Genomic DNA, 20,345 nt, shown 5'->3' on the forward strand with positions numbered 1-20,345 from the left:
TGGCATTTTCCCGAAATCTCCTTTATTGGGAGGATAAAACTTATACATGGCTCTATCGCACGATCTCATGTGAAGAAAGATGGTCATTTTTCCTAAATGCCACAGCAACTCTCTTGTTTATTAGCGTGCGCGCAACACGCATAAACAAGACTCTACTAGACACGGCACTCGTAGACACTTCTAAAATTTATTTCTGATACCACTACTGTCACGGACAGGAGCTACGGGCCGCGACGGGTATCATTAACCACCGAACACCACTCATTGTTCGCTCATCCTCTTACTATTCATCTTTTATATGCTCATAATCATATAAAACTATCATCATATGCAACACATTTACTTTTATAAACATATGCTCTTCGGCTATCAGAATAGTGTATATACATGCACATACATATACATGAAGACCGTGGGACCATACTACCCACACTGCGTACCTACGAGCCTCTCTTTGAAGTGCTAGACATATGGACGGACAGGGACCCGTCATGCCCAATCATGAATATATACATATGTACCAAAAAAAAGAATAATGCAGCACCTCAGAAAAAATGGAGTGCTCTCAAGTCGGTAGCTAGCTCTGCAGTCCTGGGTCACCTTTGTCTACTGTGGGCATGAACACAGCGTCCGAAAGAAAAGGGACGCTCGGTACTGAATATTGTGCGAGTATGTAAGGCATAAACAATAATGAGACATCCATGAAATAAGGAGGCATCAATAAAGAGCAATCTGTAACTGGCTGAATCATAAAGGGAATCATACATGCGAAAACTTACTTTCATACTCATCATCATCATATCATATATGCATAAATGTATAAGCTGCCCGACCATATAGGTGCGGTGTGACAATCAATAACATTAAGTAACGTTCGCCTGCGTCCCGGGCCTCTCGCGTCCGGTATCACCTCGTACCGCCTTAGTGGTGTACGCCCATGCCATTTGGCACTGGTGTATAGTACCCGCCTTGGCGGTATTTGCCCGACCAACTAGGCGCGGTGTATATCATCATGTGTTCCCTTATATCATGCTCAACATAATATCTTTATCTTAACTCGTCATAGTATGCTTGTCATCATATACTTATTACAATACATGCATAGGGACTCATAGATAGTCATACATTATCGGGGTGACGTAAGGTCGTGGACCCCCGATGTCATTATGAGCATTTATAAGTATTCTGCCTCACCTTGAAGAAACAAATATAAGGTGAGTGTGTACGATGATCAACATCACTAGATTGCATACATAGCATCATTAGCTTCTTAGGAGCATCATATCATAGACTATAGCATTTCTAGACTTAAGCTTGCTACCATCATTATCGTATTCATCTCATATCTATTATCTCGTATAGCCACTCATGAGCGAGGACTTTAACTCACTTGGAGATGGGAATCTCATAGGAGAGGAGGAACGCATACATAGGATTCATGCCTTAGAAGGAAGGGATTAGCCTCACATACCTTTATCGCTTAGCTATTCTATCGCTTGCTCACTCTCCTTAATGCGCTTGTTTATACCTTCAATGGAATTCTTATCGACATTAGCTATATCATGGTGAAAACATACTTACTAAAGCTATAGAAATTTGGGCAGCATTTCCTCTGTTTATGCTACTTTCCGCCATATTCCATATCAACTCCCAACAATCATCACAATATCACTAACAACAATCGTCATTCGTTTACATAATTCGCATTTCACAATTCCACTTCAATCCTCCATAATTTATGACTAAGGTTCACTTCCGCATTCTTTCGTATCCCATGCTTATTTCATGTTCTAAACGTCATTTATAACACATTCACAACATCAACATATTCATTTCCATGATTCAATTCACTACTACTCACTAATGGCACTTTTCACACATTCATGACCCATTTCACATACTCTTCTACAATTCATGAGTCTTAACTTATAAATACTTCAAACAACATGTAAAGATTATGAAACTTACCTTGGATGATGAAGGAATAACCCTTGAGTGATAATAGACCTTTTTGCACAAAACCCTATTTTCACCTTTCTTGGATTTCTTGACTTTGATGGCTTTAGAGGGGTTTCCTTCACTTGATTCACTTCAAATCTTATTGTAGATCCTTGATTCCCTTGGTTTTCTTATGGAAGAAATGTTTGGAAGGTTCTAGAGGTGTGGAGAGGTTGAAGTCGTATATGGAAATGAAATAAATGAAGTGGGTTCACATATATAAACTTGAAATGATTTCAGCCGATGGGATTTCCACGGACAGCTTCACGGTCCGTGGAACCCTTTGTTGGTCGTGGAACTGGTCGTGGTTCATGACCAGCCATCCATCTTCTCTCCGGTACATGTTCCACGGACACATCCCGGTCCGTGGATCATGGTCTTTGTCCGTGGAACATGGTCGTGGAACTCACGGTTCACGAGAATGGTTCCCGTCGTTTCGTTTGATCTCCAATCCTTTTTGGAACCTTCTTAGCACTTGTTTATCACTTCATTATCGATCTAAGGGACATCATAACTCTTCTTCAAAACATCCTTAAGGTAACACTAACTCAATACTCATAGTTTTCATCCAACACACTAACTTATAGCTCAATTTCCTTAACAACTTTCTTACCTTAACTCGGATGCCTTTGGAAATCTTAACTAGGACTATCGATTACTATTTCTCACTCGTCCAAACCTCGTATTCATCGTGCCCTTCGTTAGTCCATTCGCTTGTACGCTAAGGGGAAATTTCCGAGGTGTAACAAAAAAGTCAACACACGAAGAAGTCAAGGGAATTCAACATTTATTATATATACATAAAAAATAGTTTTAACCTTATATATAGTGTAATTTTTTGCCGAAGGGGGTTCCGATGAATGCCCTTCATCCACTTGGCTCCGCCTTGGTACTTTCCATAAAATGCTAAGATTGTCGAAATATTTAAATTATTTCCAGATCAATGGAAAGAAGTAAAGAAGAACTTTGTTCTTTTCTTAACAAGTATATTCTCTCACATCTGGTGAGACCTTGGAGACATTAGGAGCTGTATTGATGTAAAGTCTACTGGAACCAATTTTTTCTTAGTAGTTTTAATTATTTTGCCATTACTTGGTAGTACCATATTTTGTAAAATCAACTTAGAGTTGAGATACTCTAAGTTGATTTTAGTTTTTTACTCTTGCAAAGCATAGTTATTCATTGTGTAATTGATTTCGTTATTTTCATTATTAATAAAAATTTCCGCTAAGTATAATATTAGTTCATAAACAAAATATAAGACAGTTTTTTTTTTTTAAAAAATTGTTTTTATTACATAGGGGGTAGGGAAAGGGGAAATGGGGGAAGGGATTACAACGTGAGGATTGGAACCCTCACCAACGAGGTGAAAGTCCATGTAGCCAACCAACTGAGCTATTAAGATCCCCACGAAATATATAAGACAGTTGTTTTATCCAATTCAGGAAATTTTCATGTATTAAGGGGATTATATTGATTCTCTCAGGACCCATTGAAGCTACTTTCATTTGTGTAGGTTTGTGATATTGGTGTTTGAAGTACAAAACATTGTATAGGTTTGAAGAAATGGTCATTAATGAAGTAGTAGCAACTATACACAGTGGCAGATATAGGATTTCCACTCAGGGTGTTCGGAAAAATAATTGGACCACTTGACTTAGCCTTTTTCATTTGTTCAGGATGTTCAAAAGTTAATAGATATACATGAACACAGAAAACTTATGCTAAATATACACTGTAACTTTTTGCCTAGGGTGTTCACCATGACTAAATCCGCCCCTGACTACACACACCATATGTACCATAGAAAATGTTAGGCAATATGACTGAACCAAAAAATAAGAATTTAAAATCTGCAAGATATCACATATCGTTCATATACATCTGTTTCTATTATCTCTCTCCGCTCTTTTTTTTTTCTTTCTAAAACGATCCGCGCATCGCGGGGTTACATATACTAGTAAAGTTAAAGAGTCTTCACGTTCCTACTTGATGTAAGGAGCATTTTTTAAATACGCCACATCTAGAGAGGCAAACAAATATAGTAGTGGTGAACAAGCTCACAAACTAAGGGAGGAATTTGATCTATTCCATTTAGTTTGAGGGGGATAATACAATATTTTGGGAAACACCTCCCTCGTTTGCTTAATTTACTTTTCACAAAGACTTTTAGGGTGCGTTCGGTATGGAGGAAAACATTTTTCGAAAAATGTTTTCCAATTTTCCCATCTTCATTTGGTCAAAAATGTTGGAAAACATTTTCTTTTGGAAAACAAGTTCGTCAAAAATGAGGATCCCTAATAAAAGTAGGGAAAACAAGTCTATAAGTGCATTCCACCAACTACCAAACCTACCGCCCAACCACTCCCACCACCCCACCCCTTCCCCCACCCCATCTCCACGCCTACCCCACCCCTGCCCCACGCCCTGGCAAAAAAAAATTAATTTTGTTCGAAAAAAAGTTTTGAATTTTTTTTTTTTTTTGGTTTTTTGCACCACCCCACCCCATCCTCACCCCACCCTCCCCTGCCCCTCCCAAAAAAATTAATTTTGTTTTGAAAAAAAAAGTTTTGAATTTTTTTTTATTTTTGCACAACCCCGCTCTCGCCCCATCCCCCCGCCCCCACGCCCCTCCCCCCCCTCCCCCCCCCCCCAAAATTAATTTTGTTTTGAAAAAAAGTTTTGATTTTTTTTTTTTGGTTTTACCCCACCCCCACCCTCCCTTTCCCGACACCCCACCATCCTCTCCAAAAAAAAAAAAAAAAAAATTTTTAAAAAGTTTTCTTTTTTGATGCTCTACATCCACCCCCGCATGCACCCCCCCTACCCCCCTCCCGAATTTTCTCTACTTCTTATTTAATTTTACTTTTTATTAAAAAATTATAAAAATTGAAAGTTTGCGTGGTTATTGGAGGGGGTGGGTGGTGTAAAAATCCAAAAAAAGTAACTTTTAAAACTTTTTCTTGGGGGGGGGGGGGGTTGTGGTGGTGTAGAAAACCAAGAAAGAAAATTTAAAACTTCAAAAAAAAAAAAAAAAAGTGGGGTGGGTTGGTGCGGTATGGTTCCACGCAGGGAGGGGGGTGGTGGGAAGGATGTAGTGGTTTGGAAAATCCAGAAAAAAAATTAAAAACTTCAAAAAAAAATTGAGGGTGTGGGGTGGGGGTTGGTGTGGTATGGGTCCACACCGGGGGGGGGGGGGATGTGGTGGTTTAGAAAATCCGGAAAAAAATTAAATACTTAAAAAAAAAAAAATTGGGGGTGAGGGTGGGGGTGGGCTTGGGGTTGGGGTGGAGTTGTGGGCTTGGGTGAGTATTTTCCTGAAAATGTTTTCTACCAACCAAACGAACATGAGAAAATAAGTAGAAATTCACTTATTTTCTGAGAACACATTTTCCTGGAAAACATTTTCCTTCATACCGAACACACCCTTAGTGCTGATTCCTTGAAATCAGTCAATGTTTTGTAATATTCAACTTTAATTTTCTGTGTCATTATGAAACTCTTTCATTTCTTGGAGCAAAATAAAAATATAAAGATGTATCAATCAATTTAATCAACTAAGAAAATAATTTGAATGATTGGTATAAGAGGTTTTAAGCTTGACGGTAATTTTTTTTTTTTTGGAAGATAATGGCGTGAAAAAGAACTAAAAGAAGAAAATGTTTTCATAAATTTTTCGGTTGTGTAGGTCCTAATACTAAATGGGCCACACTTGCTACAGCTTTTAAAAACAAAGACTCAAAAGTGGGTTATTTCTGAACTTAAGCCAAAAAAAGTGTCATAACAAGTTACAGAAAGTAATTTGGGTGGTGACAATTTATTCAAAAAGTTGCAAAGAAACATGTTTGATCGATTGAAGTGTTGCAACCAGCAAGTTCACCTATATTCAGGACCATTTTCTTCTCAGTTTTGGCACACCAAACAGAAGTGAGAAACAAAAGAGAGAGTGAGAGTAGTTCACAGATATTTTAAGAAAATAATTGGTGAAAAATATAAATTAAAGAGTAGAATGGAGAGGTGTGTAAGGAAAAGAGGGTTATTTTCTTTATGTATGTACGTAGTAGGCCTTTCAAACTATCAAGTTGTAAGATTTCTCACTATAGCAGTATTATATTATTACTCCACTCTAGTATTATTGTAACGACCCGCCCGGTCGTTATTTAATAGTTGGCGAACTCACGCTCAATCCAGGCTTACGATCTTAAATGGTAAGCCCATGGGGTGTTTAAATGATTATTAGTGGGAAAAATCAGTTTCGGAAAGAGTTAAAAATCGTGGGTCCGGGCAGAAGTTGGTCCGCTACAGCGGCCAGGGTACCGCCGCAGCAGTCCCGCTATAGCGAACCTGCAGCGGACGTCACGGATCAAAATGCGCATTTTTCATACTCAGTTTTATATTTCACCCTCCTTTTTAATAAAACACCTTCCAAGGTTGCTATTAGGTTTTACCTGAAGAATAACTGTTGACACTAAGAAAAAAAGACTCCTCCAACATTCTTCATATCCTTCCCTATTATAATTACTATCCTCTGCGGATTTCGGATAAAGGCTAGAACGGTGGATGCTTCATGGAAGTTCAAATAGGTGTTCGTCATCGAGGTAGGTTACGGTTTACTTGAGCTAGATTTTGAAATCGTATATACGTATAGAATCGACGGGAGAATGCATTATTAGGTCTTCGGACACGGAGATTGGATGGATATGTTCATGATTTAACGGAAGTTTATGAGTATATAGTAACTAGGGTAACAACGAGTATATAATCGGGTACTAAGTGCTACAATTGTTGATGTTTGTGTGTTAGAGATAGGAAGTGAATAATTGTCATTGTTAAAAAGGGCTACCCCGTAGTTTAGAGTAATTATTCCCATGTATATTTAATTTTCGCATTGATCATTGAGCAACCTTGTAATATTCATTACAGCTGTCCATTCGTGTCAATCAAAATGGCGGCTTTGGGTGAGTTGAAACGAAGGCATAATAGTGTACGCCGACAAGGCATATTTTATGACAGTGATTCATTCATTAGAATCGTTGCATATATTTGTGTGTGATTATGGAATAAGGCATGGAGCGGAAAGTCTGAGTAAGCATCTGTTGTGTTATTCGAAATTTATGGCCGAGTTGGGCTAAATGTGAGGTACTACTTGATAATCAAGCATTGGAAGTGATGTAAAGGTAAATATATTTACATATATGAAAAGGCACATTTGACCGGGGGTGAGGATGTGATCTTGAATGTGACTTAGGTCCGGGGAGTGAATCTGGAACGAGTGGTACATGGACGCCATGGGTCCTCTACAGGTCATGACTACTGAGAAATGACATCAGTTAGCATGTATGTACAGCGTGTATTTGGTCTTCACATCGCATTTGCATTGCATTACATTTCATACTTTCATATCCTTATATTTATGTGTTGTCAGTCTATCACATTGCATTATGCATCTCCTATAATTGTGTTGTACTGTGTGAGGTGTTGATCATTATGAAGGTGTTGGTGTAAGAGTGAATTATTAAGTGGTAGAGTTCTGGATTTGGTCTGATGGACTTAGAGAGTTCCAATGGTTGGTGGAAGTGTGGTGAGTATGTTCCGTGGATGCGTCACATCTTAGCGAGTGAACCGAATAGAAAGCTCTGAGGCTAATAATCAGGAAGTAGACATTAGTGTAAATGAGGAGATAAGACTTAATTAATTGACCTAAAGGAATACGAAATAGGACTACATTTGACTAGTTGGATAAGCAGTAATACTGTGGAAATAAGAGAACCGAAATAACTGGGAGTAGAGAGGTGAGCTCGTATCGGTGTAATTATCTATATTGGGAGTCTTGAGGGAGCCCGTTGACTTATCTGTTTATCTTGTTGATTTTATATTGTGTTTGTCATACCCTATTTTAACCTAAGTCAAAATAGTCTACGACATCCCGGGTAATTCCGGGGTTAATTAAAGTTAGGATTCGCCACCTAATTATTTACGGTGAATTAGGGCACCTAAGGTAATTAAAGTTATTAGCTAAAGTTAATTTGTTTTTAAAGTCTACGAAACCAAAAGATGCAGGTAAGGGTTCAACTAACCTAGAGGAAGGTATTAGGCATCCTCTAAGTTCCATTAAAATGGTTAATCCGAATAGGACTCAAATTTAATTAGGCTAAGTATAAGTGTAACATTTAAAGTGATAATTTATAAATATTGCTAAAGTTTTAAAGTAAAATATAATGATGTAATAAAAATAAGACTTGCATAATATAATAATTTGTATGAAAAAGACTTCAAGTATTATTGAAGGTGAATTTGAAGATGTAACGGTTTTCATGTAGGGACTGAATTTAGCGAACTTAAACTTTAGATAAAATTGTATTACTATGACAATACCAACTAAAATCTAGTTTTATTATAAATAGGATACAAAGGACATGAGTTTCTTTTTGTTGACTTTATTTGATTATATTAGACTAAAAATATACGTAGTTGAATAAATCTTAAAATAATGTTTATAAAGTATATTTGGATCAGTATTTATATATTAGCGATGTCTTGAAAGTTTTAAGATAGTAAAGATGAATCATGATTCTTTAGCCCAAAATATGTAGTCATGCTATTTAAAAGGTCAATTATTCTAAGAAAGATAAATATTAGGAGTACTATGAATAACTTTAATATAAAAAGAAGAAAATGAGACTTTGTAGTATTAATTATTAGTTATTAATTTTCCTTATGTTAACTACCCATTATTAAACTAAGTCCCACTAAGTTGCTAAAGTTCATCTAAATCACAAGCAAAATGTTAGTCATACAATATATGTTACTACACATAAAAATAAAAGTGAGAGATAGTTATAATATAAATGGGCTGGCCCATTTGAGATCCGCTTGTGACCGGACCGCGATTGGGCCTTAGCCAGATCATTTTTGAGACATCTTTGTGGCTGTTTGCTGTTGGGCCTTAGCCCGATCAGAATTGTTGCGGCCAACTGCTTTCTTTGGCTTAGCCTAAACATTTTGTTTTTTTTCTTTTTCTTGCTGTGGACGGAGGACTGGAACAGAGAAATTGTATTGGGCTTTTAGACCAACGCCAAGTGCGGGAGGAGATGACGAGTCGCTTGGACTCGTATGCGGGATGTCATGCATAAAAAAAAGAAAGAAAAGATTAGTATGCGATCGACGGATGATGTTAGACATGTAAAAATATAAACTCAACAAATCAGCAGATCATGTATGTTCTATGTTTATTTGAAATATACCTTATGTGCACACACTCATAGGATGTATGGAAAGAAGAAATGGGCAGAAAAGGGGGGGAAGGCTTATGTAGGATTAGGGTGTAGTGTAACAAGACAAGTTTGGGTCTAAACAAGCAAGGAACGATTGAACATACAAGATCAGGCCTAGTTGATTCCGACTAATCATGGCAGGACACAACAATCCACAGAAAACAACTAACAAACATATAAACAGACAGAATCATGTACATATAAACAGGCAGGATCATTTAGGGTCATAACCATTTCTCAGTCCTTTAAGGTCTCATTTAAATTATTCAGAGTCATAGCATGGTTCAGCTTGTCATTAGTAGGTCACTCAAGTCCTTTTAACTTCACATAATTATCACAAGTAGATCTAAACTCTCCACATGTCATGCCATGTCATAACCTCTATTCAACCCAGTCCCAGAGATACATAAAACTAGATGATCAAGCAATGGTAATTTATCATGTAGGCAAGACATTCTCAGAGATGCAGGAAACCAAATAGCCAAACAGTGACACTAACATGTGTAAGCAAGTCATTAGATTTTAGATCAGAGACCAAAATACTTAAAGAATGGACATAGCCGGCAGGTTCCTACTTGGAACATTGCACTAATTCATTTCAGAGAAGAGTCTTAGAAGAGTCTTGTAATTTAAAGCATACAATTGGACTAAATGGTTTAACTCATATTTCTTTTACAAATCCCAGCATATGGCCATAGTACCTACTGACTAGAACCAATGCTAATTCCTACGTATATGTACACTCAAAACCTTCAAGAGAAAGGATTACAGAGGCATGTCATGTAAGTAATCAGTCAAACAATCTTGGATCAATCTTAGTTCCTAATAGTGATTCCTCAAAACGTTTAATCTAAGAAGATCTTTAAAAGAAAGCTTATGCATAGTTGTGTCCTCAAGTCAAAAACTCAATCAACATCAACAGGGGAACAAGTTATAAGATACGAGATGCAGATGCACAGATTGGAGAGAACACAATGCATCGGAGAGAATAAGATGCACATGATAATAAGTAAAAGCAGGTCACAAGCATTGAGATCACTACTCAATCTCTCAACGGTATCGATTTAGATCATTACTAGTTTTACCTCTAAATAGTCCCTTCATATCAACATACAGCATGAGTCATATCAATTAGAACAAGCAGCTACGACATGGTCGACTAATAGAGATTTCAATTAACCAACAGACCCAACTACCAGCATCTTGGTAAGGCTAATCAGAAAATTAGAACACACTTAATGCTACTTAACTGTCAGCAACATCATGATCAATCACCAAATAAGCATAGGACTTTCACTGAACAGAATCGAACTAGACTTAACTATCCACAGAGAACAACTCGTATTTACATCAAATGGAGATCTTAAGCCATATTTCCAATGAGTCACTGGGCATACTAAATGAGTACCAACTAAATGTAACTTCTTATTTATGATGTTAGACAACAAATTTTAGCAGGACACTCGACTCGAACCTGAAAGTACTGCGAACAGCAAACGAAGAATACAACATGCGTCAAAATCAAAGCGAACCAAAAACGGGGGAGGAAATCGCACTGACCTTTTGTGGGTACAGTGAAGTGAGGCGTCGACGTCACGGATTTACCCTCGACTCCAAAGTAAGAGTTGAAGTAATAAGCGTAAAATAATTTCACACTCCGAAAATGGGCGTTTCCAGATATATTGAATAAATGTATTTCGAAATGGGATTTAAGACCACTGTTTTCCTCCCCCGAAAAAATCTCCCCTCGACTTAGGAGTTAGAGATGTATATATAGGTGTAAAAATTAGGGTTTTTGGTTTTTACGAATTCACCATTTAGGCGGGACAATGAAAAAATGGATTCCAAGTTGAATCAAAGTGGACCGTTCAAAGCAGATGGTCACGGGTTTTAACGAACTGGTAAAAAAAATCAGATTTAATAAAGTTTGTTGGTCTTTTGTGTTGGCTGTTTTCGAGACTTGCACGGAAATGGGATGGTCAGCCTCTGCCATGGCTGTAAAAGCTGATTTTTGCTTGAAGGGGAAAAGGTGACAGAGAAGGCTGTGCGGAGGGGTGAAGAAGATGACAAGGAAGTGGGGAGTGTTGCACGAAAATGGCGTGGCAAAGTTCTGCCATTGTTGAAAGAGGGTCAAATTTTGCTCAATAGGGGAGAGAGATGAAGAAGATGACGAGGAGAGGAGAGAGAGTAGAGAGAGAGGGAGAGGGCGGCTGAAGAGGATGAAAGAGAAAGAGATTAGGTTTGAGAGGTATTAGGAACGGAAGTGGACCGGGTCGGGTCGGGTAAGGTGTGGTCTGATCCGAATTAGACATGGGCTTTTGGGTAATGGGCTGCTAAAATTGGCCGAAAATTGGGCCATTCATTAAGCTAATTTGTTGGTCTTTTCCTATTCTAATCCAATTCTTGAGTCTTTCTTATTTAATAGAGATTAATAATTTGGAAAGTATATATAATAATCACACAACTAGTAATTAAGAGTAATATTATATAATTCAATATTGTTAATTTACTAACAATAGAAAGCCATAAAGATATAGGCAATGTAATAATGGAGTAAGAAATACTATCTAGATTAACTTTATGATTAATAGGTGATAACTAAGTCGTAATGTGAGGGTGATATTAAAATAGTAATTATAATAAAGTGGCGATACTTATTTAAAAGTTTTTAACAATAAAATTAGGAGCCCAAGGAAGTAAATCGGAATAATGGAGGGATGAAATTGGGTGTCAACAGTGTTGCGTGAACTAATCTTAGTCAACTTATGATGCTTACCAGTACGTGTGGTGTACTAATACTACTCTTGCTACATCTTTTTTGGGTGTAGAAGTGTTGCATGTTATAAGTTGAAGTTTCTCTCTGTGGATTCCAGACATCTTCCTACAACCTTACTCATTCCATTCCAGGCAGAGGCTATGTCAATTATTTTGTTTATCCTTGTGTAACAAGAGCTCTTGTACCTGCCTAAACTAGATCCCGGAGATATTTCAGTTTTTCTTGTATCAATAACAGAGTCATTACGAGTATTTACTTTCAAATTGTGACCATCAAGTATTTTGTTGTTAGTAAAACTATTGAAATGTTGGGTTGGTTGGCAAGGGTTCGCCTACTACGTAGTAATACGGTAGGTTCCCGCACAACCCGTAAGTTGGGTCGTGACAATTATTTTTTTAGGTGAAAAGGTTTGATGTCCTTGTTACCTTGTTACTCTTTTGTTATTGATATGTACAAATATAGTACAATATTTACCTCTTTATCTTTATTTTTGGGTTTTCAGAAAGTAGCGATTTTTTTTATTTTATTTTTGCAAAATATATATAGATCTGGTCAAAACATACAATTTTGTGTTATATAAAATCCAGCCAAAACATATAATTTTTTGTTTCATAAAGTCCAGTCAAAAAATGCAACTTACATATAAAATGCATATAATTTTTTGTTGTATACTAAGTCGGTCAAAACATACACTTATATGCATGGAAAATTTATGTGGTGTAGAAAACATATAAGAGGTATTTACATTTAGTAATTACACTTTACTTTAATTACATCTTTAGCTAAATATTGTATTTCAATTACATAAGGTAACTAATACCTCTTAACATATGGTTCCTTCCCCTGCATCAAAATTATTCCACTGTATCCAATCTTTTCCCTCTCTCTCTCTCTTCTCCCTCAACTCTCTCTCATTTTTCTCTCTCTCTCTCTTTTTAACAATGGATTTCTCGCACTACAACTCCCTTCTTCACTCGTTCCTTTTTTCCTTAGAAAATGAGAAACAACCTCTGTTTCCTCCTCGCCACTAGATCCATCACCACTGAGCTAGTAAGACCGAACCTATCTGTCACTTCATCCAAACAACCCAGAACTAAGGGTGTCAAGTGGGCCGGGTTGGGCCGGGCCGGGCCAATTAAACGTGTGCCACAAGGGGCCGGGCCGGGCCGTAAGTTAAGGGGTCGGGCTGGGGGCCGGGCTTGGAGAGGGGAAGGGTGTCCGGCCCGACCCACCTCGGATAGGGGCTACACCTTGGGCTAACCGGGCCCGTTAGTGGGCCGGGCCGGGTTTTAGTTAGTGGGCCGGGTCGAGTTTTAATTATTTTAAAAAAAAATTCTAATACTAAAATTTATTAAGTTTGATACTTTAAAATCTAGTTGTTGTCAACTTTATTTTAACCATCAAGTTCCTTAAATTATATTTTGGCCCTATTTTCAATCTATAAATACCATTCATTCTTCTCCATATTATCTCACAATTCCCTACTCTCTTCTTTCTCTAAATTTCCTACTCATCTAAATGGGAACAATGCACATGAGTTTTGATACTAAACCAAAGCTCTTAATTAATTATCTCATCTGATCCTAAGTCCTAATGTCATGTGCAGATTGTCACCTCTCCATCATCGGTGGAGACATTTCAATACGCTAAAAAATATTTAATTATTATTATATATAAAGTATTTGAAACTAATAAGATTTTATTAATATATTATTATATATATAACTAATAGTTTATATTATTATATCCGTATAACCTATTGAAATATTTTTGAACTTGTGTAAGCCAACAAGAAGATAGTAACTTAAAAGGGGTATTTGATTTATTTCACGCTTCAAACAATTTCGGAGGCTTGTCATTTCACCGATTTTGTCGACCTATTATAATGTCTTGTTGCTTTTGGGCATTGATCAATGTTTGTCCCTCCTTGCGTAAATTTATCTTGGAGTTGCCGTTTGTGTAGGATTAGTTTTACACAATTACATTTATAGTTCTATTTTATTTCGCGTACGATTATTATTCTTGTAAATAAAATTATAACACAAATTTGAAAAGAAATTCAAAGGCTCAGTGAGCCTTTAGTTTTATTAATCGATAATTGCAAAGTCGAATTTAAACTTTAAAGCATACAAACTTTCCCCAAGTTCTTACTTGAATAAGAGACACATTACATGAGTTAACATTAATGGTTAAGTTTTAATTAACAAAAGTAAGATTCTAACTATGGTTTGAATAATTAATAAATATTTCATATATTTGCTTCCAAAATTTTAAGAATCCCACAATTATAGCTACAACTATTTTATTGGGATACAATGTTTTTAAAATACTTATTATTAGTAATAAATGTAGTACTTATCTTTTTTTTTTTTTTTTTTTTTTTTTTAATTTGAAGTGGCGGCGGGCGTGCCCGGTGGGCCATCACTCGTGGTCGGGGCGGTGGCCGTCCACCTTGTCCGGCCCAGCCCCCTAATAAAACCCACCGAGCCCATCCCCTTACACCTCTTAGTGGGCTTGGGCCGGGCCGGTGGTGGGCCGGGTTTACTGGGCAGGGTTCGGGCTGGCCCGGCCCACTTGACACCCTTACCGTAACCACTGTCGTTGTCGTCTTCCATCAATACCCAAAAAATGTTGGTTTTTTCTCACGCCGTTGTTGCCGCCACCGCCCATATCTGAGTGTAAAACTATGTTGCTTTTATTTGTACTTATGTTGAATACCTAGAAAGAAATGGTTTCTGGTTGGATCCTTACCAGACGACGGTGCCATTGCCGATGGTAGACAAATCTCCGGTGGTGTATTTTAGATCTGAGTGTATTTTATTTCTTGTATCTCAAATCCGTGTATTTTTTTCTTGTATCTTAGATTTGAGTGTATTCAATGTATTCGTTATTTTATTTTTGTAAAATACAGTGTTTCTTTATGTATTTTGAAGGAGTTTTTTTTAGATACAAATAAATACGGTGAATTTGACTATAGATGAATATCCCTATATATATATATATATATATATATATATATATATATATATATATATATATATTTATTTTTTTTTTTTTTTTTTTTTTTGCACTTGTGTTGTTTGAATACAACCGAATTTAAAATACAATAAGTTGAATACAGTGTAAAAATAGCTACGAATGAATACATCCGAATTGAATACACCTGAATTTGAATACATATTACTGTAGCTAGGAAATGTAATTAGCAAAAGTGTAGCTATGCCTAAAGAAAGACCCCCAAAGTATAGTCATTTCTGAAAATTCCCCTATATACATTGCACATAACTCGCATACAATTATGTTGTTGTATGTTTGTGTGTATGTCACTGTATGCAACTTATTTATGTCATCCTTTTCGAGTTTCAATGTGAAATTCCAAGCAAAACTAACTATAATCTTCATCAAGCTCCCTTAAACTTGAGATATAAACTCCAAAGGATATTCCCAATTGTTTGCAAGAACACCCAATTAAAACAAGTAACAATTTGGCAAATCCCGATTTTCGAATCAAAGCTTCAATGTTTTAATGGCTGTCAATGGAGCTTTTTAGTTATAATTTTTTTTAAAAAATACAGAAAAATAATACCCCCACTCTTTTGAACTTGAGTTCCTTGTTTCGGCTCATTTGACTTGCATTGGAGAATCTTTTGGTTGATTGGAGTAGAAATTAGAATCGTGTTTTGGAATTGTGTGGTTGACAACTGCTTTGAACTTGAATTTGTTCGAGACCTGACTGCCAGGCCATTGAGAATTGAAATCAGCACTTTAAAGCTCAAGTTATTGGAGCAATGGGAAATATTTGATCCTAATCCCTTACTTTGTATGCAATTGGTAAGTATTGTTATGTTTGGTAATTAAATGAAAACCTCCCTAATAATAGTAACTAAGTTTATAATTTTATATATAGAGGTACAAATTCCATATTATTTTCCCAACAATTATGAGCAATAAAACAAATATGTTCACAAAGAATTGTAACATTAAATTTAGTAATGTGACATGTTATTAGAGCTGAAAACATATAATTTATTGAATAAAAATTGATTATAGCTAGGAATGGGAATGGGAAGGCAATGGAGTTGAGGCTTTAAGACATTTTGATGTAATATCCATGTATTTTGCGGAAGAAAGGAAATAGACCATGTAGAGGGCTGCCAAGAAGATGGATATATACTATTTGAAAATGAGTCTCACTGGCTAGTTTCAATAAAGAGATGAATGTGGATCTTGTATAGAAAAATGAAGTGAAAAGGTAATATATGGAAACAAGACAATTGTAGAAGTATAGGATTGGAGGGAGTGAAGATAAAGGAATAGGTAAAAGTGAAGATAAAGGAATAGGTAAAAGTGAAGATAAAGGAATAGGTAAAAGTGAAGATAAAAGGAATAGAAGTTAAGATTAAAAAAAAAAAAACTTGAACATCATTGAGAAGTAGAACACTCAGACAAGAGCTCATCTAATAGATCTGGTCCTAAGTCTTGAAGAACAAGTACATTTTCTTCCTTAGCTTGTTTTCTTTTACCTCTTATATGTCTCTTCTTGTGTTTTTCCTTTATAGCTATAACTGGGGATGAACCGTCTTTGCCACTACAGTTGAATTCTTGTAACGATTCTTGAACTCTTTCTACTGGGAAATTAAGACAAGCAAATTCACCTCGCATTGAGAGTGCAGCTTGGTCATAAGCCAATGCGGCTTCTTCAGCAGTGTCAAAAGTTCCAAGCCAAACCCTAATTCCATTTCTCGTCGAATCCCTAATTTCAGCTGCATATTTTCCCCATGGCCGCTTTCTAACTCCAATATACTGTTTTTCCTTTTGTGTATTTTCTTGTGGATTCTTGAAGGTAATCTCTTCTAGATCTTCACCTTTCACTTTGATTTCCTCAAAAGAGATTTGGTTCTCACTTTCTATCTCCAAGAATGGAAAAGAATTAGTACCAAAAGGGATATTAACATCTCTAAAAGAATCCATCTTTTGGATGAAAATATCGATCTCGCCCTCTCTGTCTTTATATTTCTCACCTTTAGAGATTATTGATAACAAATAAAGTGTTGAAACAACAAGACCTTGTGATTAGCTTTAATGGATATTTTATGACGAAGAAGAGGAAAATGCAAGCTAGGGACATTTCTGGATTATAAAAATTTGAACAGGGGATAAAAAACAGGTTGCTAGATTCTTTGACAACTAAGGTGCTTTAGAATTAGTTTTTAGTTAATGTGATTTGGGTGTAATTAAGCGGCTAGGTTAGATTTACTCGTCCAAGTTCTGAGAAAGATTTCAACGCAACTAAGGGTGTCAATGGTTTTTAAAAAACCGACTTAACCACCCAACCGTACCCTACTGAACTAATTTTTAGTTTTTTTTTTTTAAATAAACTGACGGTTTTTATAAAAATTAATAAGCGTACCAAATAATTAGGTTGGTTTTTAATTTTATAAAAATAAATCGAAAAAATACCGAACCGTACCGAATAAGTTTATATGTGTAAAATATATTCTATATATTAGATTTAAATATAATCAAAATATTAAAATTTTCGCCTTGGGTTCGGGATGATGAAAAAGACTACAAGCCGACAACATATTAACGCCTTTGAAAGGCATTCACACGTGCCTTCTAGCATTTCTTCAGGTCTTTGCAAGAGGTATTGTTTGGGGTCTCATTCCCTCGCCTAGTTTCGAGCTAGTTTCTTGTTGCTTTAGTTCTCTTTCCAAAAAAAAAAAAAAAAAAAAAAAAGAGTTTCAACTCTGAAACTTATTATACTACTCCTATTGAAATTAAATTAGTTCTAGCGTCTCGAGTAGTAACTAGCTTTTAAGGTAGAAGGTATTCCAACGATCTTGGATAGAACACTTCAAAGTATTATATATATTTCCTCACATATGATTTTAATTTTCTCTTGTTAGATACTTAATCTTAGTAGACTCAGTTCTTGAGTTCCATCTTAATTGATTTTTGCCTCCTCGTGTGATATATATTATACTTTTTGTCTTCGCTTAAAATTATTTTATACTACCGTAAAATTGTGGGATCAATCTTTATTCTTGTCGTCTTTCATGTTTTCGTGATTCATCACCTTTTAAAAAGTAAAAATGTCTAGAGAGTTTTTGCCAAAATCTTATAGAAGTATGCATGATATCGTGTCTTTAACTTTTGCTAGGGACTATGACAATGAAGGTTTTTTTTTTTTTTTTTTTTTTAAAAAAAAAATCGAAAATTAACCGAACCGTGCCGATACCGAAGAGAAACCGAGATGATGGGACAGTTTCGAAAAGTCTAATTTTGGTTCTACAAAATGAAATAACCAAAAAATTAATATGGTATAAAATTTATAAAATAACCATCTGAACCGTACCATTGACACCCCTACACACCACCACAAAAGTTTAAAGTTAATTGAGTTTTCCAAAAATATAGAGAATTGACTCTTCCTCTTTTCAAAGGGTTTCCTCTATCCTCCCAAACTTAATCTAGGGTTTTGGTCTAGAATTATATACTCTCTCCGTCCCAATTTATGTGGTACTTTTCACTTTTCGAGAGTCAATTTGACCAAACTTTGAAGCTAAATTGGATTAGATTAACTCAATATTTTAAGAATAAAATTTATATATTTAAAAACTACATGAAAAGTACTATAAGTTGTAACTTTTCTCAAAGCAATTTGGTGAAAAAATCCATCTTAAATATTGGTCAAAATTTATACAGTTTAAATCTCAAAAAGCGAAAAGTGTCACATAAATTGAGATAGAGGAAGTAATACTCAAACTACAAAAGCTTGAACTTAATTTGGAAACAATCAGAGGCGGAGACCTCTTTTTTTTTTTTTTTTTTTTCAATCTCTCCCATCTCAATGGATGGCAACATATTTATATATATCATCGAAGTAAAATACACAACAGAACTCCATGTACCTACTTAGAATGGAACAAGCTCCATTCTTCCAATAGGCGGGGACCTAGTGCGTGGTTCGTTTGATTTCAATAGCTTTAGTTCAATTACATGTATTTAGAAAATCATTAAATTAATCCTAGCAAAAAATAGATTGCGAACTTATAAATCAAATGAACTATATTGTTGTGAAAGTTCGAATTCGAACCCGTAAAATTAAGTCCTAAATCCATCCAAATTAAAACAAACACCTTACACACGAGGTGTGAGATAACCAAGTAAATTCTTCAATGAACCTTTATCTTACTACATACAAGGTATGTGATATCTTCTTCTTTTTTTTTTTTTTTTTTTTTTTTTTGAACATTATGAAGCTCAGGGCTACTCAAGCATAGCTTGCAGACTTTGATTGTGTAGTTGCGATCTATCCAATTTGAGGAAATGGAGCAACTTATATATACATATAATGCTTATCGTCCTCCCCATTTCCAACTAAGTAGTATAAACTATTATTATGACTCTTCATCATTAAAGAAAATTCAGAGAGTATAAACAGTTCATTTGTGAACCTATCAAACGTGGATATTCGATGTTTTTTTATTCATATCCTTCTTAGTGCCTATGTCCTTCTAGGGCTTCACCCCTAGGATTTGTCGTATACGTCGGCTGAGATCTTCTAAAATTATTATTACTTCCTTCCCTTTAAATTAAAAAATATTCGAAGTTGGTTAGATACGAGAATTGAAGATAATTTGTATTGTATTTAAAGGTCCAAAAGTTTAGGGGAATTCCCACATTTTGAAAATTTAAAGTTTATTAGTTAATGAAGAAGTAAGTCCAATAACATTTTCCGAAGCAAGAAATTTAAGACACAATTGAAGTGGAATAGTACTCATCCCTATCATCTTCTATACAGTATATGATACGATTTCCTTATTAGTCATGGTTCAAAAAGAATGTCACTTTTTATATTTAAAAAAAAAAAAAAAAAAAAAAAAAAAAAAAAAAAAAATTAAAGTTTTCAGTTTTACCTTAAAGACATGCTTTTATAGCCAAAAAAAATTCCATATCATATTTAAGATCACAAGCTCTCAAAGAAACACAAAATTTTTACAGATAAAAGAAGTACAAATTACTTAAAGCCGGTTGTTCCTGTATAAATAGTCATGTTCAAAGAATGAAGCTCACCTCCGACAATTAAGTTGGAATTATTCGGTCCATCATATATAATTAGAGAAACAACTACGTTTAATACAAACGTTGTAAAGCACATGCTGGTCTTTTGTTTCCTTTTTTGTTTAATTACAATCATTTCCATTGGTCAATAATGAGCAAAATACAATTTGAGTCTGGTTAGAAAACTAGCACATGATCATATGAGGAGTGACTATTTCTCGATGTCCTAG

General features: G+C 35.5%; 1 protein-coding gene across 1 annotated transcript; it reads right to left on the reverse strand.

Annotated features, from left to right (window-relative positions):
- Positions 1-16,455: 16,455 nt before the first annotated feature.
- Positions 16,456-19,923, reverse strand: LOC132049898 (ethylene-response factor C3-like). The gene has a single exon (XM_059440872.1). It carries the CDS (start codon positions 17,017-17,019, stop codon positions 16,471-16,473), a length of 549 nt encoding a protein of 182 aa, XP_059296855.1. The 5' UTR covers positions 17,020-19,923; the 3' UTR covers positions 16,456-16,470.
- Positions 19,924-20,345: the final 422 nt, after the last annotated feature.

This window comes from Lycium ferocissimum, chromosome 3 (assembly GCF_029784015.1).
Source record: "Lycium ferocissimum isolate CSIRO_LF1 chromosome 3, AGI_CSIRO_Lferr_CH_V1, whole genome shotgun sequence".
Lineage (NCBI taxonomy): Eukaryota > Viridiplantae > Streptophyta > Magnoliopsida > Solanales > Solanaceae > Lycium > Lycium ferocissimum.